Raw genomic sequence first — 25,991 nt, 5'->3', positions numbered from 1 at the left:
CATTATTTCCTAATACCTAAACATCACCTGCTTTGGCCAGTTGGGCCCTGCTGTCTTAAATGTTGGACTATGATTTCTTCTATCAATTATAGAAATTAAACAGAATTCATGGGATTTTATTTAATATTGTAAGTAGTATTATAAGGATGAATTTAAATCAATGTAAGAAAATATAACTTAAAAGATATACTGGAACACTCTTACTGAGGCACCAAACATGGGCCATTTCAAAAAATGCCTGGCACCAGTAAACCAAATAGCTAACAGTCAATCATCCAAGCCTCCCGCCCCTCACCCCAATCATACTCCTGTTAAGATCTAACTAACAGATACATGGGTGGGGGGGGGGGTGGTGTAAAAACAAGACAACTGAAGAACAATGAAACAATGTTCCTTATCCCAGTGACTGAATTCATGTCCAATGACAATCTTAATGACCTAGAGGATTTTATCTATCAGAATCCAGTTAAAGGGCTGCACTGAACCGATGAGATCACCAGAGGATTTCTATCTGAACATAACAATGAATTTAGCCAGTAAAGCTAAAAATGTTCCCGTATTTAACTGCAAAAAATAACAGATTTATTTACTGATTTTTTTCCTAAGAGGGGGAAAAAAAAATCACTCCATAGAATCTGAAAAAAATTGTATGCATTTTGCAAGACGTGGGAATTTTTTTTAAGACAGAGTCCCAATTCTGAAACCAATGTGTTGAAGATTACCAAGTGTTTATATTAAAATGGTAGTAAAGAAAACTTTGCATTTTTAGCAAAAAAGTACTCAAATCCCAAAGGTGCAATATGGAGAAGTGATTCCAAACTGTGCTTTGGAAAAATTCATTAGTGGATTCTCTAACAGACTGACACTTTAAAAATATCGAAGCAATTTATTTTTTGTTCTGTGTGTCGTATAATAGAAAAATTCGGGAAGACCAAGGAAAACATGTCATGAAATCAAACCACTGATGATGCTGCGATACCAAAAAGGTAAAGGAGTACCATGAGAAACAATTCTGGAAATCAAAAAGTTTCCAGAAACTGCTTACTATATTTTTCTTCTCTCATCCCATTTCACTTTTTTTAAATCAACCAAAGTCCATAATTTATATTAGGGCTCACTCTTTGTGTTGCACTTTCTATGGGTTTTGACAAACACATAATGTCTTAAATCCATCATTAAAGGATACAGAATAGTTTCAACACCTGAAAAAATCCTCTGTGCTGCACCTATTCATCCCTCCCCCCTGGGGAAGCAACCACTGGCAACCACTCATCCTTTTCCTGCCTCCAAGGTTTTGCCTTTTGCAGAATCTCATACAGATGGAATCAAACAGATTGGCTTCTTTTACTTAGTAATATACATTTACGGTTCCTCCATGTCTTTTTACGGCTTGATAGCTCTTTTTCTTTTTCTTGTTTTTAAAGTGCTGAACAGTACTGCATTGTCTGGATATACCAGTTTGTTTATCCATTCACCTACTGAAAGACATCTTGACTGCTTCCAAGTCTTGGCAATTACTAATAAAGCTGTTATAAACATCCGTGTGCAGGTTTTTGTGAGGGCTCCTTTGAGTAAACACTAAGGAACACGGTTGCTGGATCCTATGGTAATACCAGAGTAAGTTCAGTTTTATGAGAAACTGCCAAACCATCTTCCTAAGTGGCTGCACCACTGTGCATCTCCACCAGCAATGGATGAGAATTCATGCTGCTCCACATCCTCGCTAGCATTTGGTGTTACCAGGATTTTGGATTTTAGCCATTCTAATAGTTGTGTAATGGTATCTCCTTGTTGTTTTGATTTGCAATTCCCTAATAACATATAATGTTGAGCATCTTTTCACATGCTTATTTGCCATCTGCATATCTTCTTTGGTGAGGTGAGGTGTATATTAAGATCTCTGGCCAATTTTTAAATTGGGTTGTTCGGTCCTTTATTGTTGAGTTTTTAGTATATTCCCTATATATTTTGGATAGCAGTCCTTTAACAGGAGCTGTAGAGGAAGGGCTCCAGAAGGGATGTCTTTAGGGAAAACAATAATCCCGACTTGTCTCAAAAGAAATTTGACAGCTAACAATTATTTTCTTCTTTATACTTTTTATTTTCATATTTCCCACTAAAAGCATACATCTTTTTAGACAGAAACAAAAAACAGTATGTATAGCTTTTAAAAAAGATACCTAAATAAATATGTAATAGCTCAGGTACTACTACAATAAACTCAAAATCTACACTTTTAAAAATTAAAGAACATACCTTTGTAAGGATGGTTTTACCATAATTTTTTGTGCTGGTCAAACCACTATTCAAATAGATATTTTTCTTTCCAATTGGACTATAATAAGCTACAGGAAAAAGGAAACAGAAACAAACTGCTTGTTCAATACAGAATTATAATATAATCCAATCACCTTGCTATCCTCACATATTCATACAACAAATGGAAAACTTACCCTTTGGGCAAACACCTCCATGACTGTTTGCTCTGGGAGACCCAACATAAGCTAATCCAAGAGTTCCCATATCAAAATCTTGGTAGGTGAAAAGATGTGCTAGGCAGACTTTAGATGCTTCTTCAGCTATATCAAAGCTGAATTGCTTTAAAAAAAAAAAAAGTACTCTTAATTAGATTAACAGTTACATCAGACTAAAAGATATATCAACTTAATATTCCAGAATACTACCATACTTTACGATTGCAATTTTTTTTACATTTTTTTAATTGAAGTGTAGTTGATAGACAATATAAGTTACAATCTAGTAATTCACAATTTTTAAAGGTTATACTCCATTTATAGTTATTATAAAATATTGACTATATTCCCCATGTTGTACAATATATCCTTGTAGCTTATTTTACACAGAACAGTTTGCACCTCTTATCCCCTACCCCTACTTGCCCCTCCCACCCCCCCCAACTGATAACCACTAATTTGTTCTCTCTATCTGTGAGTCTGTTTCTTTTCTGCCACATTCACTAGTTTGTTGCATTTTTTATTTATTTGTTTGTTTGTTTTTTGGCCGCACCGGGTGGCATGCGGGATGTTACGTTCCCCGATCAGGGATGGAACCCGTGCCCCCCTGCAGTGGGAGCGCCGAGTCCTAACCACTGGATCGCCAGGGAAGTCCCTTGTTGTACTTTTTAGATTCCATATATAAGTGATATCATATATTATTTGTCTTTCTCTGACTTAGCATAACACCTTCCAAGTCCATCCATGTTGTTGCAGATGGCAAAGTTTCATTCTTTTTTATGGCTGAGTAGTATTCCATTGTGTGTGTGTGTGTGTGTGTGTGTGTGTGTGTGTGTGTGTCTATATATATATATATAGAGAGAGAGAGAGAGAGAGACACACACACACACGTCACATCTTCTTTATCCATTCATCTACTCATGGACACTTAGGCTGCTTCCATATCTTGGTAACTGTAAAAAATGCTATGAACATTGAGATGCCTGTATCTTTTCGAATTAGTATTTGTTTCTTTGATCGATTGCAGTTTTTCACCAGCAATCACAAAACTGTGCGGTATAGTGCTCCTTACCTAAGGTTCTCACTCATCTACACAGATGAGAAGCAGACTGTCATGCGGAGGGTGCAAAAAGGAAAGAGCTTGGAGCTTTTTATAGCGTTTCAGAACTAGGAGGGTTGACGTAAACACATGCAGTTCAGCACTGGGGACACTCCAATTCTGCAAGGCTCAGGGCTTTGATACTTCTTCCAGGGGATCTCAGCACCTCATACCAAAACAAATCCCTCTAAAGGACTTCAAGGATTCTATTGGTTTTGTAGGGGTTTTAAAGTTTGCTTTGGTTTTACAATGTATAGGAGTTATAAACTTATAGGAAAACATATATACCTAGTTTTATGTTACTAAAATTAAGATAAAAATTCATTCAAGTCAGCACTGGTGCTTTGGGAGGGTTTTTTTTTCTTAAAAGGGGTCCACGTATTACTTTATTTTTTTCATTTTTTAATTTTTTGGCCACACCACACAGCCTGCAGGACGCCAGTTACAGACCAGGGACTGAACCTGGGTCCCTGCAGTGAAAGCGCCAAGTCCGAACCACTGGACCGCCAGGGAATTCCCCAGAAGGGGTCCACATGTTACTTTAAAAACCTCTACCATAACAGTCAGAGACTCCAACTTAAAAAGACTGATTTTTTTTAATGCTTAAAATGAGCGGTCGGAAAGCCCCGTATAAGGAATGAGGTGTCCCCGGGAGCTGTCTCCCTAGCCACAGAGGGATTTTGATAGTTCCATGATAATAGGCTTAGGCTCTGGGACACTCTTAGGAGCCTTAGGGAAGAGAACTGGAGAGGAGCATGTGCAGAGGCAAGTCATTCCCTTTGGTCCCTCCCCTGGTGTGAGTTGTCTGGAGGCCCACAGAAAAGCAGAGGTGGGATCGTTCAGCTGTCCTAGGTGTCAGGAGACCTGGCCACCTGCTTTTGGCTTTGTCATCACTAGTTGTATAACTAAACGTAGACAAGTCATTTAACCTTGCTGTTAATGGGCTGAATTGTGTCCCCCCCCAAAATTCATAGGTCGAAGTCCTAAGTCCCAGCAGCTCACAATGTGACTGTATCTGGAGACAGAGCCTTCCTTTAAAGAGGTAATGGAGGTAAAATGAGGTCATGCAGGTAGGCCGAATCCAAAATGTCTGGTGCCCTTACACACACAAAGGGAAGACCATGTGAGGACACAGGGAGAAGACGGCCACCTACAAGCCAAGCAGACAGAACTCAGAAGACGCTAACCTTGCCAACACCTTGATCTCAGACTTTCAGCCTCCAGAACTGTGAGAAGATAAATTTCTATTGTTTAAGCTGCCCACTCTGTGGTGCTTTATTATTGGCAGCCCTAATAGACGAATACACTTGGCTGAGTCTCTTTAGAAGAGTAATGGTGCTATCTCAGACCACCTCTCCGGTGGCTAGTGGCCCACGTTAGATAAGGTATGTCAGAGTATTATACAGATACAGCACTCTATGGATCTCAACCTGATAATATCCTTTAACTCCATTCAAGCTTTGAAAACTTGATTTCGCTTTGGCCTTGTTGAGACTCTAACCAGAGAACCCAGATCAGCCACACTGTGCCTGGACCAACCCTAGAAACTATCAGATAAATAAAGATGTTGTTTTAAGCTGCCAAATTTGCAGTGATTTGTTACAGCAGCCATAGGAAACTAACACATTAACAACACAGTAAAAGATAAACACTATCACTTCACAGGCGGTCATTTTACAACAAAGCAATAGGACACACAGACAGAAACTGAGATCATGTGACAAAAAGGATAAATCATATCTTGTCAAGGCAAGAATCCATATGACATAGAATGTTTATGTTATCTTTAGATTCGTTACCAGAATAAAAACACAAAAATTTTAAATTTCCATAGAGAACTTTCAGATCTCCAAGTTATACTTCTACCATCTAATACATTTTCATACCATTTGGTAATTATTGACCTAAAAGATCTACTGATAAGCTTCAAAGAGACCTGAACTAACAAAATGGTGTGTAAAAAATCTGTAAGTTAGGTATCCATCTATTTTCTAAAGGCCGATTACTTCACTAGATTCGCAGAGATATTACGGTTAAGAAGCATTGCTCTGTAGCATTTTTCGCTTTCAGTTCTGCCCACCTTGCTGTCTGCCCTGCTACAGGGGATGAGGGCACTGTTGGATCAGCTGGGGTGGGCTGCCCCTAGTTTTCAGTCACCTTTCCTGAGATGCCCCTTCACTAATACAGACATGACCCACGTTTTTAGGAATCAGAAAATGGTGTTAAATAGTATCACTTTCAGGGTTCCACGACCTACCTCTAGCAGCATCTTCACATCCCAAGCATCCTTTTCTTCACTTGGGTAACTTTTTGCCATATTGAAGTGCCTTTGACCAGGTCTTACCTCTTGTGGAGACTTGAGAATGCGAATCTATACTTAAAGAGATAAAATACTTAGAACACTTCAGAAAAAAGTCACAAGACTGAAATAATACTGCATTGTTTCAGCTATTCAAAAAAAGACCATCTACCATTCTTTAAAAAAAAAAAAAAAAAAGTTTTAGAGTCAAAATTCCATAAAATTCTCCAGCTCTAATATCTAATGTTTAATTTAAAAACAAACTGAGAAGCAAATGGTATGCAAAACACATATGTCAAAGAATGACTTATACATTTATCAATGTACTCCTAAAATTTTATTTCCTCTATATTTAGTTGGAAAAAATGAAAACCTAGGTTCCATGAGCCTAAAATAATGTATTCCAACTATAGTCATTGATTCAGAGATACAGAACAATAAGATGTGCAGCACCGCACACCACAGGAATAAGAGTACAAAAAATAGGGGCTTTTCCCTACACATACAGTACAAATTCATATTAATCCTAATTTTTTAAAAAAGGAACAAAGGTTTGTCTCCAAAGGAGATGAAACATATAGGTTGGCAGATCTGGCAAAGGAACAGAGCCGTGCTCAGCTCATTGTCGCCGGTACCTCTTCCAGATCTGCCAGCCTACAGAGAGGGATACTGGGCTCTGCTCTGCCACCACGGGGGAAGCTCACTGGGGCGGCTCTGCAGCTTTGGCGGTGGGTGATCAAGATCAACTCTGGGATCAGCTAGGTGGGAGCCCCTGTGACAGCACATCTAAACCACATCCTCCAACCCACCTGTCATCTTTACAGAAACTGGTTTTCTCATCTCCTATCACACCTCATTTTTTCAATTGTTTCCAAATTTTAAAGCAAAAAGGAGCTTTATTTATTGGTCTCCTAAAACTCAAACATGATGCAGCTATTTTAAACAAGTGAGACACCTCTGTTGTACCATAATGGAATAATCACCAACATATTCATGAAATGAAAAAGCAAGGTGCAAAAGAGTACAACATACCACGAATATGTCAAACACACACATATACAAACACATGCTATACATGCATAAAATATCTCTGGAAAGATATGGATGAAACTAGTGACACGGATGTCTCTGGGGAAAGGAACTGGTTTGACAATGGGTAGAGGTTGAGGAGACTTACTTTTCACTGGCTTTTGTACCGTGTATATATTACCTATTCAAATAATAACTTAAAAAAGAAAATGCAAAACAGTGAAAGAGAATGGAAAAGGGGAAAATAATTCTCTTACTTTTCGACAAGTAGTATAAAAGTTTAGCATTTATAAGTATGATTTCAAAAGCTTTTTTCTTTTTATTCTCTAAATTCTAAACTACAGAACCTATAAGAATATGTCTAGTTTAGTACAAAGAGCCTGGAAAAAATAGAGACAATAATTTCCTTAATTTACATGTCAAAATGTCTGTCCAAAGCAATACCCAATTTCAGAAGTCTTGTTAATCAGTCTTATCAACTTGGAACAATTTTTACTATGTGATATAATTAGGATGACATTAATACATCACTGCTGGACATACTCTATTGACAGATAAGAACTCAGGAGATTTTTGGGAAAAGAGATCTAATGGTTCTGTATGTATAAACGCCTTGCAAATGTACATAGTATTTTTAAGTAAATTTTCTAAGCATTCAACAGCATGTGCTAGAATTCTAACTAAAGACATTAAGCATAATCATAGAAAACTAAAGCAAGGCAGGGGATAAAAAGGCCATGAATTCAGAAAAAAGAGAGATCATAGCAGCATAAGGCAGCTTTCTGCCTAAAATAAGCCTAAGAAAAGAATATTTCATAATCTATAAATAATTAATATCAAAACACTGTTAAGTTTATCAGATAAAAATCACTGGCATTTCAGAATATTTATTTATGAGTAAAGTAGAAGATAAGTTTTTGGGTTGTGAAAACAAGTGACAAATATTTACAACACATAACTTAGCTGAGTATTATAACCCACATCCATTGATAAATACCTGCTCTATCTGTATTCCATAACCTTTAAAACCTGCATTGTCCCATGAAGTGTTCCGATAGATGTCATCAACTCTGTCAATTAGCTCTATCTGTGTGTATAAAAGAGAGCGAGAGAAAGACATTATGTATATCTTTACCACTCTTTGCAATGTAATATAAGTTCTGCAGGGATAACAAAAAAAAAAATCAGTTCAGATAAAATACCATTGTAAAAGTTTCACCAATTACAAAAACTAGCATTAAGATGTTACGCTTTACGTTGACAGTGCTAATAAAGAAATTATTCCTAGCCTCAAACTTAAAATGTTGGTATCAGAGGGCTTCCCTGGTGGCGCAGTGGCTGAGAACCTGCCTGCTAATGCAGGGGACACGGGTTCGAGCCCTGGTCTGGGAAGATCCCACATGCCGCGGAGCAACTGGGCCCATGAGCCACAACTACTGAGCCTGCGCGTCTGGAGCCTGTGCCCCGCAACGGGAGGGGCCGCGATCGTGAAAGGCCGGCGCACCGTGATGAAGAGCGGCCCCCGCTTGCTGCAACTAGAGAGAAAAGCCCTCGCACGAAACGAAGACCCAACACAGCCAAAAATAAATAAATAAACTAGCTATTAAAATGTTGGTATCAGAATAGAGCAGTGGTACAGTTCATCCCAAATTTCAGGTAATCAACTGCACAGGGAACCAAAATATCAAGTAACAAGTTTTTTAAAAACTGCCATTCCAGTCAACTACGGAAATGAAAGTTAAAAGTCAATCAATTCACCTAAAATATTCCTAAAAATAAGTACTCTGTTCATTCTATCTCTTGCCACATACCTCAGAAAAACATCTTCTTCAGAAAGAGGTAAGGAACAGTGACAGATACTGCTAACCCTACACCAGACCCCCCCCTGGGCAAAGTGCAGCACCGAGGACCAGGTAGAAACAGAGAGAGAGGAGTGAGGTCTCACCACACCTCCTTTCTCCTGTCCTCTGATTTGGGAAGGGGGAAGGTGGGTAGAGATTACTGAGGGAGGAGCCACAGTACAATAGCCAAGGACAATTCAAACTATTGAATATATAGGAACAGAATACTCATTACCAATCTGCTCCTCAAAGAGAAGATTTTATTGTTCAAAAACTGGGTAAATGAGGTTTGTTCTGGCAGCTGTGAAGCACATTACACATCTAAGAAATTGTTCTTTGCTTATAGTAACTGTAAACCAAGAAATGCAATTTTTAACACCAGACCTCTCATTATATTCATATTCTTGGTGTAATGAACAAAGAAGCAAACTAGGAGCCCCTAATACAAACCCCATACTAAGAAAGAAGCTTTTCAAGAAGGACTCTCCTACTTAGGAACAAGAGCTATAGTGACTTCACACACTCCTCCTACCACCCTCGTAATAAATTCACTTGGCATGGAAGGGAAGGGAAAGAAGGGTGAGGAAGGGCACAAAAAACCACAGAACGGGAATAGCAAGGCAAGGAGAAAGACGCCTTGGCTGCACTGGGTTCTGCACTACGAATCAATAGCTGCATTCTCTTTTATTCCCTCAACATCATTTGTGTCAGTGCCAAGCTATCACGAGGCATGAGGTCACACGGACAAAAAAATGTCAGTGAAATATGATTCCCTTGACTTTTAAAATTACAATAGTAAATGCTTAAAAATCCAGCATCAATACTTCTGTAATCCTGCCTTCAAATCTTTGCCCTATAGTTAGTTATGACCACAGACGTCCCATCTATGTCATCCAGTTATAGCCCAACAATTAGCTATTTTATACCAGTACAACATAAACCAAATTGACCAACTCCTCTGATATATACATATAAGCGAAAATAATACACACAAGTTCATACAAATATCAATACTTTTTCCCCCCACTCTGGAGCATACATCCATACGTGTCACCAACAGGATCACTGCCATTATAGCAGAGATGTTTTCACAGAGTTCACTTCTATAAAGAAGGAAGGCCTACATTATGAACTGTCCCTAAACATAATATGCATACAAATTCTGATGTGCACAAAATCTTAGTTGAAAGGTAAAATGGGGTTTCAAAAATTTGAAACTAGAATATCTATACAATAACGTAAGAACCTCAGGTGACAGCCCTCAAGTATTCTAGGAAATCACAGAGCATCTGAAACAGATCTCATTTCACTACGTTCAAATTATAGCAGTCTTCTCTTAAATGGAATTTGCCTACTTATGTGAGCTTTTTTGTCCATTACCTCATCCAACATCAAACACTTACCAAGTAGTTTGTAGTTGTACTCTCTTCCCCTCTGCCCATGTATCTGTAAAAGCGATGATCTGCTACCACCAATAATTTACACGTGTTCTTCAGGGGATTAGGGTCAGCTCTTCTCTTCACCCGATGAACAAGCTCTAATATGAATTTGGATGCACTATTAAATCAAAATTCATCAAAACAAGGAGTTTTTTATAGTAACATTTTAAATCTACCGTATTTTTGAAACAAATATTATTTGAGCTCAGTATCCTTAACAGTATCTTGAACAGGAAAACAATTTGGAGAAAGACAAAAAGTGAAAAGTAATATGAGGTTTTCAAATTGTAGAATTCAAAACCAAGGAAAAGTGCAAAAGTACTTAACAGAATAAAACAATCACCTATCTATTGCTGGGCTATGAAGGTGTCATTTTCTTCTAGAAGAAGTCTACAAATTAACAAAAGTAACAGTAAAAATATCCAGATAATCAAACATTAAAAAATTAGTGGGGATTCCCTGGCGGTCCAGTGGTTAGGACTCCGCACTTTCACTGCTGAGGGCGCAGGTTCAATCCCTGGTCGGGGAACTGAGATCCCACAAGCCATGCAGGGCAGCCAAAAAAAAAATTGAAAAATTATTTTGTGTCAACAAGTCATTTTTTCTTATCAAATAATCACACTGTTTAAGAATTTAGTTATATACTAAAAATGCTAGTAATATTTTTCTAAAGTTTTCAAAAATGAGGACAGACTATTTCTCCAAGATGGGTAGATGGTCTTTAAATGACTCTAAATTCATCTGTCCCAAGACTGATAATTTTCTTCTTTCTAAACAGGACAGACCTCTCTTGCTACCAACTAATTTCTTATAAACTTATCTGAAGATTGTTTTTTCACAGTACTATTCTGTCATTTCTAAATACCTACAAATGAAAATATTTTCCCTCAGATTATTCAATTTCCCCTTTCCCCAATCTTTTTTAAAGTCCAATCTTTATTGCCACCATTATTTTCTAGTGTTTTCAATTCTTACAGACAAAAAAATCGAGAAATTTCTGAACAAAACTATTTTCAAGCCAAATACTATAGTTACTTGATAATCATGTTCTTTTTTTTGTCAATTAACAACCACCCCTACTGAAGACAACTGTTATGCTTGCTTCTTATTTAAAATATATTTTTTTTAGTCTTACCGTCAGGTGGCTCTCTGCCTACCAGCCCTTTTGGAAGCAACTCTTCATTATCCGCCTTTATATAACCACACACTTTTGGAGACTGCAAACGTGAAACATTCTTGATATCTTCAGATTTATAAACTAACACTCTTTTGTCTTTAGTATCATTAATTAGTCTCCAAAGTGGCTAAAATAGAAAACAAATACAACTGAGATGGAAATATAAAAATTCCTAAATATTCAAGTCTTACAACATCCTTTCCCTATTTTTAGATAACATTCATTTCCAGGCTAAGTAAACTGACTAGTCAGAACAAAGTTCTTCTCTGTAAGGACAAGGGTCTCCTCAGAACCAGACAGAAGAGACTCTGTGTATGTATATGTGTGTGTATGTATCTCCACATCCGTCACAGAAATGAAAATCAAAACCTCAAGGAGACCACTTCATACCCACTAGGATGGCTGTAATCAAAAAGACATATAACAACAAGTATTGGCAAGGATGTGAAGAAACCCTCATCTACTGCTGTTGAGAGTGGAATACGGAATATAAAACGCAATAAATGTAAAATGGTGAGAATGTAAAGGGCAGCCGCTATGGAAAACAGTCTGGCAGTTCCTCAAAAGGCTAAAAACAGAGTTACCATATGACCCAACAATTCCATTCCTAGTAATATTATATACCCAAGATCAATGAAAATATATGCTCACATAAAAACCTGTTCAAAAATGTTCATAGCAGCATTATTCATAAGCAGAAATAACGCTAATGTCCAACTGATGAATGAATAAGCAAAATGTGGTATATCCAAACAATGGAATATTATTTGGCAATAAAAAGAAATGGTGTACTTGACACATGCTATAACATGGATGAACATTGAAAACATTCAAAATGAAAGTAGCCAGACACAAAAGACCACATGTTGTGTGACTGCATTTTTATGGAAATGACCAAGCAAATCTAAAGAAACAAAAAAGACAAATCTAAAGAGACAGAGAGTAGATTAGTGGTTTCCTAGAGCTGGGAGGGTTGGGGTGGGGGGGAAGTGGGCTTCTAAGTAATAAACCACTTTTTCAATTTAGAAATTATTAATCTCATGCAAAAGTACTTCAATAAACCTGATGAGTTTACTTTTAAGTGAACATCTCACAGGGAAATGTTAATTATGGTCATTTTTGTACTTAGTGAAACTGAGAGATATGGATGGAAACAGAATTCCTAATTGTCCCAAAGGGAAATATTTGGAAAACTGAGGAATCTGAGCAAATTTAACTTGGATCCTAAATGCACCCATTTTGGATTAAGAATTAATAGATGATCCGAAGGAACTAAGCAAACCTGTGCACTGTGGCAGAAACAACGCTGTGCATTCCCCACACAGTTTTATCTTTCTGAGCACAAGAGATTATCTTTCCCAGCCTCCTTTGTAGGCAGGTCAGAGACAAGAGTTTCTGGAACGTGGGTGGAAGTGATGTAGGCCACGTCCAAGCCTGGCCATAAAAATCCCCTGCGGGATCCTCCAGCTGTTTCCCTTCTGTGGCAACCTCAGAGAATATGTGTCCATGTTCCAGAGTATTCTCATTTTCCTAGAGACGCAGAAACACTTCAACCCACAGATCTGTAGCAAACGTTTTGTTTTCTGGACTAGTATCTGACATACAGCCATGTGTCTCGCACAAATGTGGCCAGTTTGCTCTTGGTTTCTACTGCTAGGATTTCAATGGAAGAATGGCCAGAGCCTGAGTTTCCTACAGTTTCCTCTTTTAACTTCTCAAGTCTATGAACTATCACCTTTTATTGATCTTGCATTTCCAGAGCATCTAGGAAAGAAGATTTCACCTTCATCTTTGAGAAGGATTATTAGAGAAAGAATAAAGAAAAAATGAGGGAGTTTCCTCTTCCCATTATCCATCTCACATGTGACTTTCAATTACTGTACTTAAAAATACAGAGTGCATCGTATGACAGCATCTTAGATATATAAAATATATATATATTTTTTACTCATCTATTTTTCTGGTTTAAAAAAAAAATTAAAATACAAGGAGAAGAGAAGTTCAGTATAAAGACCCTTTTCTTCTTAAAACAACTGCATAATGGCTTTCTAAACATCAGAGGTATATGCCCCTGAAAAAAAAAATTCACCTGTAGACTAACCTCTATATTATATTCCGCCCCATCTGTGTTGATTCTTATCGTGATATCATCATCTCCTATGTGGGCTAGAACCCGAGAGTCAGGCTCACCTTAAGAGAAAAAAAAAGTCATTATTAAAAAATATTTAAATCAAAAAATAAACTATGCACTATCAATAAAAATCAAGCAAGCCCTTCTACAGAGTGGAATGTGCCCAGGCACTGTGCAGATGTAAAAAACACAGGCCCAGAAAGCAGCTGGGTATTCTCACTCTTAAGGAGGAGCCACAACTCTAGTCATTTGAAATCGGCCTCTTTCCCTGAAGCATCTTATGAGAATTACCTAGTGTGTTATAGAACAAAACAAAGTGTAGATTTTCTTCTGGAATAACTTTACCTACTTTGGGGTAAGAAAGAGGAGGCAGAAAGCATGATTCAGAATATACACGTCTTGAACTGTACTACTTGGGTATTTTTAGTGCCATTTTTTTCGTATTGCAGAAAATTTTCCAGACGTAAACTGCAATTGCTTGTTTAACGTATTTTCTTAAATAAATACATGATAGGATCACAGAGTCAATTATTTTATCTCCTATCTTCCTTGTTTACAATCTCATAAGGGAAGTCGACAATCTCATAAGGGAAGTTGACAATCCCTCCCTGAAGACAAAAGGAGGTTAAATTCGTATGACTTAAGAGGAAATCTGTTGTAATCATGAAAATAGCCAGTTAGTATGACATGCTGGATAATACCCATTTCCTCCTGTTTGAATGTTTCTGCTTCCAGATTTACAAAGCTCAAATAAAACAGACAAAGAATAGCACTTCTTCGACACCCCTTTTTCCTCCCCTCAAAAAAGAATATACAATCTAGTTCAATCTGGACATCTAACCTCCCAAGCACAAAGGCAAAAAAATGAGCACCTACTAACCAACCACATGTCCACTGAAGAAGTCCTGCCATTTGACGGGGTACTCGCTTTCATCTTTCCCATCTACGACCACGACTTTGAAATTTTGGGAAAAGCGTTCAGTACTTGATGTCAGGTATAATTTAAAATGCCTAAAGAAAAAATGCATCTGAACTTTAAGCACATAAAACAGAGGCCTAAATTTCATTTAATTAAACTTACTTAAGAAAGAAGTTGACACTTGAGTTTACATTAACGAAGTACTATGCAAGTTATAACTACTGTTTTACTTAGTTATAAGGTACTTAGAGTGTTGTTATCTCCAGTAAAGACAAAACAGACTAGTTTCTTTAGTTGTAAGAACTTGGCAGACCAAAAGAAACTAAAAGTGGGGGGAAAAAAGATTCAAAGAGCTTATATATTCATCTTTTCTGGAGACTCGGAAAAATAAAGAAACACAACTGGATAGTTGAAGCTGGAGTTCTGCTTATCTTAAAAATTTAGGGAAGACTGATATTACTGGATACCTTTTATTGAACACGTACTCAGTGCTAGCTGCTCTGCACGCTGTCTCCACCTCACACAGTAAAAACTGAGACTTGGAGATTAATCAACATGCTCAAGGTTCCACAGCTGGTAAAAAGAGGACCTGAACACTGAACCTGGCTTTTACTTCAAACGCCTGCATTCCGCTGCCTCCAGCAATCAGCTGCTCTTACTGCTGCACAAAATTAATAAATATGCTACTTTCCATGTTTAAAAGCAGCCATGCTTCTTTTCTCCTTCAAAAGAGAACTTACCTTGAAAAAAGTAATCCACAATTACCATGAGGAAAATAAGTATCAGGTATCCAACAAAGATATCAAAATACACACTCCAGTTCTTTAGTTGGCTTAATACTCTCTTGTACAAGTTTCGTTCCTGACATAAAAACTGGATGTGGTGAGCAAGAATTTTCAATGATCATTTACAAAATTCTTTCAATGTACCCAAGAACACCAGAGATAAAGGTATGGCTTTTATCTCAGCCACGGGAACTAATTTTGTCAGCTATGGTGTTGAAAATATAAAATGTTACAGGTTTGGTAAATCGAAACTGCCAGGAAGAATCCAGAGTGGGACTATCTCCATGGCAACACTTTTTTTTTTTTTTTTTTACTTTTCGAGCATAACAAGGTAACTTTAGTTTGTTTGTGGTTTTTTTTAATGGTCATTGGGAAGGAGACACAATAGAACATAATCTCAGAAAACCTTGGAACATTTTCTCCTGCTACCTTAAAACGTACCTTCCCACACACAGTTATGATTTTTTTCCCCTGTTAGTTATGCTGAGAACTTTGAAAAGAAAAGCATCCCTCCTGGGAATTCCCTGGGGTCCAATGGTTAGGACTCTGTGCTTTCACTGCCGAGGGCGCGGGTTCGATCCCTGGTTGGGAAACTAAGATCCTGCGAGCCGGGTGGCACGGCCAAAAACAAACACAAAAAACCAAAAAAACAGAACCAAAAAGAGCATCCCTCTTATAAATGCCTTATTAGTTAGTTTTAGACTCTCTAGGAGTCTCAATACTATTTCTACTTAATGTTATTTCCAGGAAAGTCACTAGAATTGCACTCTTCATTTTCTATATTAATCTTCTATGAAGTAAAGAATAGGACCAAGTGTTGGTAAAATTCCTGTTTTTTGAGTTTCCAATCTTCACCTTTGAGCTATAAAACCTCCAACAGGATATGTCAGTCAGAACTTACATTTTACTTTATCCTTCCCAAATTATGTGAAATCATGTACTTTCAGACCTCCTTTAGCAATTTATCTTCCTGACTTTTAAGGATTCACAGTGACTACTAACTGGTGTTAATCAGTCTGAATTAACATTATTTTCCTATTTTTTTGGGGGGTATATACTCTGAAATGATCACCACAATAAGTCTAGTTAACATCCATCACTGCACACAGTTACAATTTTTTTTCTTGTGATGAGAACTTTTAAGATCTACTCTTTTAAGGTCTAACTTTCAAATATGTAGTACAGTATTATTATCTATAGTCACCATGCTATATATCATTACATCCTCATAACATGTATTTTATAACTGGAAGTCTGTACCTCGTATCTATTTTTTTAATAGTGATTTATTTATTTATTTATTTTTTGGCTGCGTTGGGTCTTAGTTACGGCACGCAGGCTCAGTAGTTGCGGCGCGCAGGCTCAGTTGCCCCGCAGCATGTGGGATCTTAGTTCCCCAACCAGGGATCAAACCTGTGTCCCCTGCATTGGAAGGCAGATTCTGAACCACTGGACCACCAGGGAAGTCCCCATCATGTCTATTTTTAATGGTCCATTTAGCTGGGTATATATCTCTCTCCTTCCTTCCTCCCTCTTTCTTTGTGGCTGCATTGGGTCTTCGTTGCTGCACGCAGGCTTTCTCTAGTTGTGGCGAGCTGGGGCTACTCTTCGTTGCAGGGCACAGGCTTCTCATTGCAGTGGCTTCTCTCATTGCAGAGCATGGGCTCTAGGCGCACGTGGGCTTCAGTAGTTGTGGCTCGTGGGCTCTAGAGCGCAGGCTCAGTAGTTGTGGTGCTCGGGCTTAATTGCTCTGCAGCATGTGGGATCTTCCCAGACCAGGGCTCGAACCCATGTCCCCTGCACTGGCAGACGGATTCTTAACCACTGTGTCACCAGGGAAGTCCCCACTTTCATTTCTTTATCAGTTCTAGCCCTCTTCAAATATTTTGAGATATTTCACTTTTTGTTTGCTCGTTTGTTTTATAACAACAGAATTTCATTTCTCGTGGTTCTGGAGGCTGGGAAGGCCAGGATCAGGGTGCTGGCAGATTCAGTGTCTGGTGAGAACCGACTTCCTGGTTCAGAGACAGCTACCTTCTCACTGTGTCCTCACGTGGCAGAAGGGATGAAGGAGTTCTCTGGCGCCTCTTTTATTTTATTTTTTGGCCACACAGCATAGGGGATCTTAGCTCCCTGACTGGGGATTGAACCCACGCCCCCTGCAGTAGAAGTGTGGAATCTTAACCACTGGACCACCAGGCGAGTCCCTGGGGCCTCTTTTAAAAAGGCACTAATCTCATTCATGAGGGTTCCACCCTCATGACCTAATCACCTCCCAGAGGCCCCGCCTCCTAACACCATTGCATTGGGGGTTAAGATTTCAACAGATGCATCTGTGGGGACACACACAGTCTACAGCAGTCATTTTCACAGTGGACCACCAGGGCAAAGGGGCATAAACACTCTCCAATTTCTGTTTCTCCTGAGGCCTGGGAATTCATCTCTTCCTAGGTTCCTGTGTATATTTCTTTATTGCAGTATAGTTTATTTACAACATTGTGTTAGTTTCAGGTACATAGCAAAGTGATTCAGTTATATATCAATATATATATGTATACATCTATATTTTTTTTCCCGATTCTTTTCCATTATAGATTATTATAAGATACTGAATATAGTTCCCTGTGATACACATAGATCTTTTATTTTATATACAGTAGTGTGCATTCTGTAAATCCCATAATCCCAATTTATCCACCCCCTTCCCCTTTGGTAACCATAAGTTTGTTTTCTACGTCTGTGAGTCTGTTTCTGTTTTGCAAGTGAGTTCATTTTTACTAATTTTTAGATTCCACATATAGGTGATATCATATAATATGTATAACTTTTTCCAAAAAAATTATAACATTATCAAAAAAGTATTAAAACAATATTTGTATTCATTACTTCATTTTTTTTTCAAATTAACATACTGTAATTGTTTTCCCAAAGATACGTTTTTTTTTCATACACACCCATCATACACTGTAACCAAAAAAAGCAGTGTACATGAAATAAGAGAAAATAAATTAAAAATCCTTACCATAGTATAGGTAAGGAGGCTCTAGTCTGGAGCACAGCTGAGTTTCCAGCACTATAAGGAGGCTCAAAAGTTTCTTTTAAGAATGCCTGCTAGCAAGGGCTCCAGCCAGGTGGTTGGTTCGTCTGTAAGTCAGTCTTGAGTACTTGAAACAGTTCTGTGTTTGTTTTTTTTTTTTCTTAGCGTTTAGAATAGCCATCATTGTCCTGCAATAGGCAGAGCTATCACATCCAGGAAAAATGAGGGAGGGAACCACAGAGGCAGCGTGAGATCCAAATACAGCATTCAAAGGTAATTGGTCCAGTGGTGCCTAGGGAAGGAGGAAGGGGATGGCACTCCCGGGTTAGCCATCTTCCTTCGGGGGTGTGTACTAGCCGTTTTCTTCGTGGATCTGCACCAAGGACTTGTAGGACTGCTGTGCTCTTGTCAGGCTGCATTGAGATTTGCTGGCTCCAAACTGCACTCGTGCTTCTCCCTTCACCAGTGTGGACTGACCTGCATGATCACTGACTCTATTGAGTAGGCACTGCTCCAGCCCTGCTTGGTGAGAAGTTCCATGCAGATGGCACCTCCGCCCAGAACATACCCCCAGGAGAGGACTGGAGACACAACCCTGACAAACGGCGCATCAAAGGGAAAGTTATCTTTAAAAGAAAAGTTAAGTAGGATGAAGTCAGCTCCTTTTTTCTCTTTGAGGATCTGGAGATCGTTGTGCAAAGCACTGTCCTGGTCAACTTTGAGGAGTCTGACGTTCCAGTCATACAGACTGTCATTCACGAGTTCGACTGCATGGTTTCCACCTCTGAAACTCTGTGATGGGTATATACTGCTGAGCTCCTTCATCAGCCGGTCAGTAGCCTGCACCGAGCCAGACACCGCACCATTTAAGTAATCTTGCCTCTGGTTCTTTTTAATTTTCTCTTGTATGGCCAAGTTTTCTCTTGCGATGCCGTCATCTCCAGATTTCTTGCCCTCAGCTGGCTCTCCTTCTTTCATTTCACAGTGAGCAGCAGCCAGGTTAAGGTCATCGCACTCCACTGACCAGATGGGGGGCACAGCAGGGTATGACTCCGTGATGTTGCAGTGGATGCGGACGGGATCCCCAGGCACCGACCCCGGAGGTGCGGTCCGGGCACGGCCCCCTCACCCCGGCCCCTCTGGCCCCAGCCAGCAGGAACTCCCAGCTCAGCTCGTCCAGGCAGGCGCAGGCAAGGCGGAAGCGCTCGTGGCCGCAGTGAAAGATGGACTTGGGCAGGGCCCCCGCCCCGGACCCACCCTCTCGGGCCGCCCCGGGTCCCCGGTGCCACTCCCTGGCCCCCCTGCGGCTGCCCCTGCGGCGGCGGCTGCCCCATCCTCCGCTCCGCTCCGGGGCTACTGCATCCTCCGCTCCACTGCGCAGCCGGCGAGCCGGGAGCCTCCGGCCTCCGCCGCCACCGCCCTCATTACTTTAATAGTAATACTATTTCTTGATTTATAAAAAAGAGGGAATGTAACTTCTGGGTAAATTTCAAACTTTTTTTTTTCCATAAGATTACTTTTTAACTCATATACAATCTCTCAGTGTTTCCATGCTTTTTCAACCACTAACAATCACATCAAAATTTAATGTTATGATCTTAAATTATTTTGCTTTCCTCTACCATCTAAAAACAGAACATCTCATTTACCATCACCATCAAATAATGAGTGGCTTCATATAGGCAGTTTAGCCCTCTACAATTTGATCATTTCAAGTATCCCAACTTTTTTTTTCTTTTAAGCTTCAATAACACAGTATAACAGAAAAGAAAGGGTATGGGCTTTGGATTCTGACATACCTGACTCAAATCCCGCCTCCACCACCGACTTGCTGTTTGATCTTGGCCTTAACTTCTGAACCTAATTTATCTTCATCTATAAGTGGAAGTAATACCAACTACTAACTGAATGGTTTTGAGGGTTAAATGAAATAAACTATTTTAAAGTACCCGGTACAAAGTTCTCATATATTGTTAGATACATTTCCTGTTAAACACTTAAGATGAAAATTTAAATTATAAATTTCTCTGCTTCCTTACACAGAGGGAAGATAAGGAGATGTTGTTTAACATTTCCTTAATGAATCAATGTCATCTATGAAACATGAAAGAGAAGTATGTTAGGCTATGGCAGTGTTTGACCCTAGAGTAAGGATTCTACAGGCTACCTCAAGTCTAACTTCAAAAGAAACCCAGAAAACTAAACTTTGAGTTCTCATCGTTTTAAAGTCTTCTCCCGTCCTCCTTTGCTCCTACTCATTTCTTGCTACTGTGTCTCCACTCCTTCGTCAAACTCTTCATCAGCATAGCAGAAATAACACAAGTTTTGGAAGTCAGACTTGTGTTCAAATCCTTTATCTTCCATTTTCTAGCTGAGTGACTTTGGGCAACTTACTTAACCTCTCTGAGCCTCAGGGGTTTTTTTTGCCTTCAAAAGGGAGTAACAAAGACTTCTATGCAAAGTATGGTGAGAATTAGAGATAATATATGTAAAGTGCCTACTGCAGTAAATACCTGATAAACTATAGCTATTATTAATATCATCACTCTGCTCAAATTTGCTATAGGTGAAGCTAGATAACCTATACTGCAATATTTTGACATAAAATCCAACAAAAAGAAATCATTCAAAAATAATCTACGGATGATGGCAATAACTAGGAAAAAGAAAAAGATATAGTAAAAATATTTGCATAAAATATCAGTAACACATGTGATGATGGATTCATTTCCTTAATGCCAAGCACTACTACAATTCAGTAACCCAAAGGATAAACCCAATAGAAAAACAGTAAATGGATACGAAAAGGCAGACAGGAAAATAACTTATAAACACATGAAAAGACGATGAATTTTACACAAAATTAAAATCAAAACATTTGTGAGGTACCATCCCCTTTCAGAGCAAGAAAAGTTGAAGGCTGATAAAACCTAGTATTGGCAAGGATAACAAGAAAGAGGTAAACTCATACACTGTTGCTAGAAGAATAAATTGGTCTAATGTCTTCAGGAGGAAACATGTCAACATCAATAAACATTTATAATATGTATACCCTTGATCCAGTACAGTAATTCACCTTTTAGGAATGTATCCTATAAAAATACCTAGATAGGGGCTTCCCTGGTGGCGCAGTGGTTGAGAATCTGCCTGCCAGTGCAGGGGACACGGGTTCGAGCCCTGGTCTGGGAAGATCCCACATGCCGCGGAGCAACTAGGCCCGTGAGCCACAACTACTGAGCCTGCGCGTCTGGAGCCTGTGCTCCTCAACAAGAGAAGCCGCGATAGTGAGAGGCCCGTGCACCGCGATGAAGAGCAGCCCCCGCTTGCCCCAACTAGAGGAAGCCCTCGCACAGAAACAAAGACCCAACACAGCCAAAAATAAATTAATTAATTAATTAATTTAAAAAAAAAAAACCTAGATAGGGTATATTTATAAAGATATTCACTGGAGCACTGTTCGTTACAGGAAAAAAAAATCACTTTGATTAAACAGTATCCATCTGTATGGTACTAGTCAACAAGCTGTCATAATTTTACACAATAGGAATATTTATGCAGCTGTTATAAATGAGGTAAATCTATGTTATCTATATCACCTACATATATATAGATCTATATGCAAAAAATATGCATTAAAATCTTTTGGAAGTTTATACAGGAAACTTGCTGGGTCTGGGAAGTAAAAACTTCTCATACCCTCTATAGTTTTGTGTTTTTTTTGCCATGCCGCACAGCATGCGGGATCTTAGTTCCCCGACCAGGGATCAAACCTGTGCCTCCTGCAGTGGAAGCATGGAGTCTTAACCACTGGACCACCAGGGAAGTCCCTCTGTAGTTTGTTTTTTAAATCAGGTGCATATATTACTTTTAAATATGTGTTGGAGAAGGCCTACCCTATGTACAAAGAAAAAACCAGCCCATTTATATGTGCCCAGTGTTTGTTATTTGATATTAGTAAAGCTCCCTAAAAAGACTTTAGAAAGAGGCCTGTTACTATCTAACACATTTACATCTGCAAAACATAAGAGATATTAAAATTAATGCCCAAATAGACCACATCTATCAATTTGTGCTATGACATAAGAGCAATTCAATGTGGAAAGAGACCCAGCTCACCACTAGGTTGTGGAGTCCTAAACAAATCCTTTATCTCTAAACCTCAGTGTCTTCATATATAAAATTAAGACAGTACTCAGTATAAGGTGGACAATTCTAAAGTAGCACAAAAGTATTATAATCATTCAATTAATTAAAATTCTTTGTTAGAATTCCAAAAAATAAATAAATATACCATCATTAATTCCTTTGGAATACACATTTACTTTTTAAAAAATAGTCATATGAATTTTAGAATAAGCAATACACTATTGTAAGAATCATGACAGACTATAATTATATTACAAATCTTTAAAATGTAACTTTCTAAGATTTAATTAGACACTCCAATTTTTCTGCTTTTACCAAACCAAGTCCCTCATTGCCCCAACATTATTCTATGAATAATTCAACTTACCTTTTCAAGGCTGAAAAAGTTAGTAGTGTTTCTAAGTGTGTTGAGGCCTGTAGATCCCTTTTTCTTACAGAGTGCTGTTGGATATTGGATAAAGAGAGGATATCGTAGTTGGAGAGCAAAGAATCAAGCTTTTCTGAAATAAAGGTAAAAAACGTTATTAACACCTAAACCTACTAATCAATTGTCATATCATTAAAATGAGAGTCAGACAACAAACTCTTCCTGATGTAATGCCCCAGCACGACCTACGAAAGTCTTACCAAACACACACACACACACACACCCACCCACCCACACCAGTTTTTAAGACAAAAAGGGATTAGAGGTTGCCAAATTAAATAACAACCTTAGGAAGTAATCAGCCACACCCAAAATGGTCCATTCCTGCAAAACAAATGACCCAATTTCTCCAGGAAACAAATGGCATGAGAAAGAAGGGAGGGGTGGAGACAGAAGGGACGCAAGAATACAGCAAGCAAGCCAGTGTGTGAGCCGTTTTGGATCCTAGGTCAAGCAAATCAGTTATGGAAAGATATCTGTGACAATCAGGGCAATGTGAACATGAGTCCATGTTCATATTAGATACTAATAATTTTGATATCTCAGAAAGTATCACAGTATGCAATGAACTAACTTCTAAATTCAAGGCATTTCTGGCTTGTATGTTTAGAATTTTTAAGATCAAGCCTGCCAACTTGACCTGCCCACTGCCCACTTGGGCTACATCAATTCCTTATCAGTTGATGTACAGTAACAAAGAGCAACAAATGTATTAATGGCCTGAGGAAACCAAACTGGGAAAGTAAATCTTTTACAGAAAACCTTTTATAGAAAAACCACATGCTCCAAATTAGAGAGCAAAGAAGTGGTAATATCCCTATCATTGTTGACCTCAACAGACACAGCAGAATATCAATCCACCGGACAGCAGGAAGTGTAAGTGGTAAGACCAAACCAATCCCTAGGAAAAAAAAAAAAACATTAATTATTTTACAAGGCTGACTTGGAACCCAGGAAAAGCAAAGATGGACTGCCCCAAAGATAGAACAAGCACAAATAAGTTTCTATTTGGTATAGAGCAAGAGTAAACACTATAGAGTATATGCTACCCCCATAAGTCACTTTTTATCAACAGCAACTCAGCTGTCTCTCCCACAATCAGGAGGATTTTTGGAAGACAATTTTGGTGACTTAAGTCTCTGTACAAACTGTCTAAAAATACTTGAGCTGATGCTTTCCTTTTCTCTCAACAGATATCACTGGAGAAGCAATGGTATTCAAAATCATTCCACTGGACTTAGAATGTCCTCAAAATATAGCAGCAGGAGCTTAAAATACAAGCGTGTTGCTACTGCAGTTAAATATGCTCACAAAACCATTTTTAAAAGAAAGAATCCACCCAATACTTTTCTCCATCCTCTTCCCCTGAATATCCTCAATTGGCTCTTTCATCCGTTCATTCACTGCTGTGTGCCAGGCCCTGGTCTAAGTACTGAGATACAGCACTCAACACGCCAAGTCCTTGCCTAAAGCAGCACTCACTTTAGTGGGAGAGACGGACAATGCACAAGAAAATCCACGTCAGTGCCGTGGTATGAAAGCAGGACAGCAGAGAGGCAGTGGGAAGGGCCAATTTATACAGAGTGGTCAAAGAAGGAAAAATGCCCCACTGTCACGTAATACTCAAGCAAATGTGAAGAGGCACACTACTATATGGTTAAAGCAATTTAATCAAAGTCCATTCAAGGCTCTAACTCAAGATAAGATTAAAGTGGTAGCAAATTTCACACTTGCTGGGTACCACCCATTTTCTGTTAACAAAAATTTCCTTTTAATTTTAATCCAGAGGAAAGCTGTTTCAGAAGGCATCAATCTCTTTTATGCCGATGGATGTTTATTGGTGATTTGGCCTTGCGAATTACAATGCTTTGAGGCACCAATGAAAAACCTTCAAGAAGCTTATCATTTATTCAACAATTTTTGAGTGTTTTGTTTCCCACAAGACACCATACTAGGTGTTCTATGTTATCTACACAAACATCTTGGGGTATTTTTCCCATTTTACAGATGAAGAAACAGACTCGGAGAGAATAATATCACAAAGCTAATGTAGCACAGTACTAGGATTTGAACTGGGGCCTGTCTGGCTGAAAACCCCAAGCTTTATTGATTTCAACTTTTGAAACTGCTTAAAAATAGCCTAGCTCTACCTGGACCTTCCACTTCTTGGCCTCTTACTTTTTGACATGTCAATCAAACATGACCATGCCTCCCTCTGAATTCTGAAACTTTTTGTTTACACCTTTCTTCTGGCATTTTTTAGTTATATTTGTCTTATCTCACAAATAGATTGTAAAATGGCCAAAAATGAGCTCTGCTTTAAAATCACGGTATTCTTACCTCACAACACCTGGCACAGAACCTTGCACAAAAGAGCACTCCTTTGCTCAAATTCTCAATGCTGATACAATCCTTTAGCTCTTCGACTTCCCTGATACAGGTTGGTACACAGACTCAGTTTCATTCAAGATCATAATCACTCCCACTAACTGAGAAACTTAACCTCAGTCCTATAGTTTCACTGCCAATAATAGAGGCCAGCTGTTCTCAAAGAGTGGTTCCCCACAACCAGCCACCGCCTGGGAACTTGTTTCCCATCCCAGCCCTCCTCAATCGGAAATCCCAGGCGCAGGGCCCAGCCACCTGTGTTAACATGCCTTCCAGGTGATGTTGATACACACTACTCCAGTTTGAGAACCACTGAACTAGGCTAAACCGAGGAAATAAAGTGAAGAAAAAAACCTTTAAGCACAAAGATGTTCACTGTTCAGCCTTGTATTAGTTTTAAGAACAAAAATTGGAAACGAAGTAAATTAATACCTGGCAAATAGAGAAGTTATAGCATTTCCAAATGACCAAAAAAAAAAAAAAATCTGCAATCATTTAAAATGCTGTTAACAACAGGTTTTAAGAACATGAGGAAATACTTATACTATAATATTAAATAAACAAAAGTAGATTTTAAAAACTGTTCATACTGCATGACCGTAACTATGTATACAAATAGGGCTAGAAAAAAAAATAAGAGCAAGATAGTAACATCATTGGTTCTCTTTAGGTATTTTTCTATAATAAATGCAGCTTGCTAAAGCACTTTAAAATACTTAACTAACATGTTTCAATTGTAGTTTACCCCTTTTAATAACGAGAGGTCTCCAGCTGGACGTCCGGGAGCCGTTACAAACAGC

General features: G+C 38.7%; 1 protein-coding gene and 1 pseudogene across 7 annotated transcripts in view; both read right to left on the bottom strand.

Moving 5' to 3' along the window:
- ADAM17 (ADAM metallopeptidase domain 17) overlaps positions 1 to 25,991 on the bottom strand; it is a 60,825-nt gene that overhangs the window by 24,454 nt on the left and 10,380 nt on the right. For 4 of the 6 annotated variants that reach the window (XM_082357550.1, XM_082357551.1, XM_082357553.1 and 1 more), the window contains exons 2-10: positions 22,744 to 22,876; positions 14,370 to 14,500; positions 13,460 to 13,548; positions 11,317 to 11,485; positions 10,146 to 10,279; positions 7,899 to 7,988; positions 5,831 to 5,944; positions 2,454 to 2,598; positions 2,257 to 2,345 (exon numbers count right to left, since the gene is read on the bottom strand). In XM_082357550.1, the coding sequence (XP_082213676.1) occupies positions 2,257 to 2,345; positions 2,454 to 2,598; positions 5,831 to 5,944; positions 7,899 to 7,988; positions 10,146 to 10,279; positions 11,317 to 11,485; positions 13,460 to 13,548; positions 14,370 to 14,500; positions 22,744 to 22,876 (1,094 nt within the window). Of the gene's footprint in view, positions 1 to 2,256; positions 2,346 to 2,453; positions 2,599 to 5,830; positions 5,950 to 7,898; positions 7,989 to 10,145; positions 10,300 to 11,316; positions 11,486 to 13,459; positions 13,549 to 14,369; positions 14,501 to 22,743; positions 22,877 to 25,991 lie in introns of those variants that run through there. The other 2 variants (XM_082357554.1, XM_082357555.1) reach the window with 2 other exon arrangements.
- LOC309612187 (ubiquitin-conjugating enzyme E2 Q1 pseudogene) lies at positions 14,380 to 19,462 on the bottom strand (annotated as a pseudogene). Its single transcript, XR_014249779.1, has 2 exons — positions 18,216 to 19,462; positions 14,380 to 14,500 (listed from the first exon to the last, which is right to left on the bottom strand). The product of XR_014249779.1 is annotated as a ubiquitin-conjugating enzyme E2 Q1 pseudogene (transcript).

This window comes from Balaenoptera borealis (assembly GCF_965194805.1).
Source record: "Balaenoptera borealis genome assembly, chromosome: 15".
In the NCBI taxonomy this organism is placed as follows: domain Eukaryota; kingdom Metazoa; phylum Chordata; class Mammalia; order Artiodactyla; family Balaenopteridae; genus Balaenoptera; species Balaenoptera borealis.
Note: the sequence above shows the minus strand (reverse complement) of the source record. Positions and strands in the feature narration are given on the sequence as shown.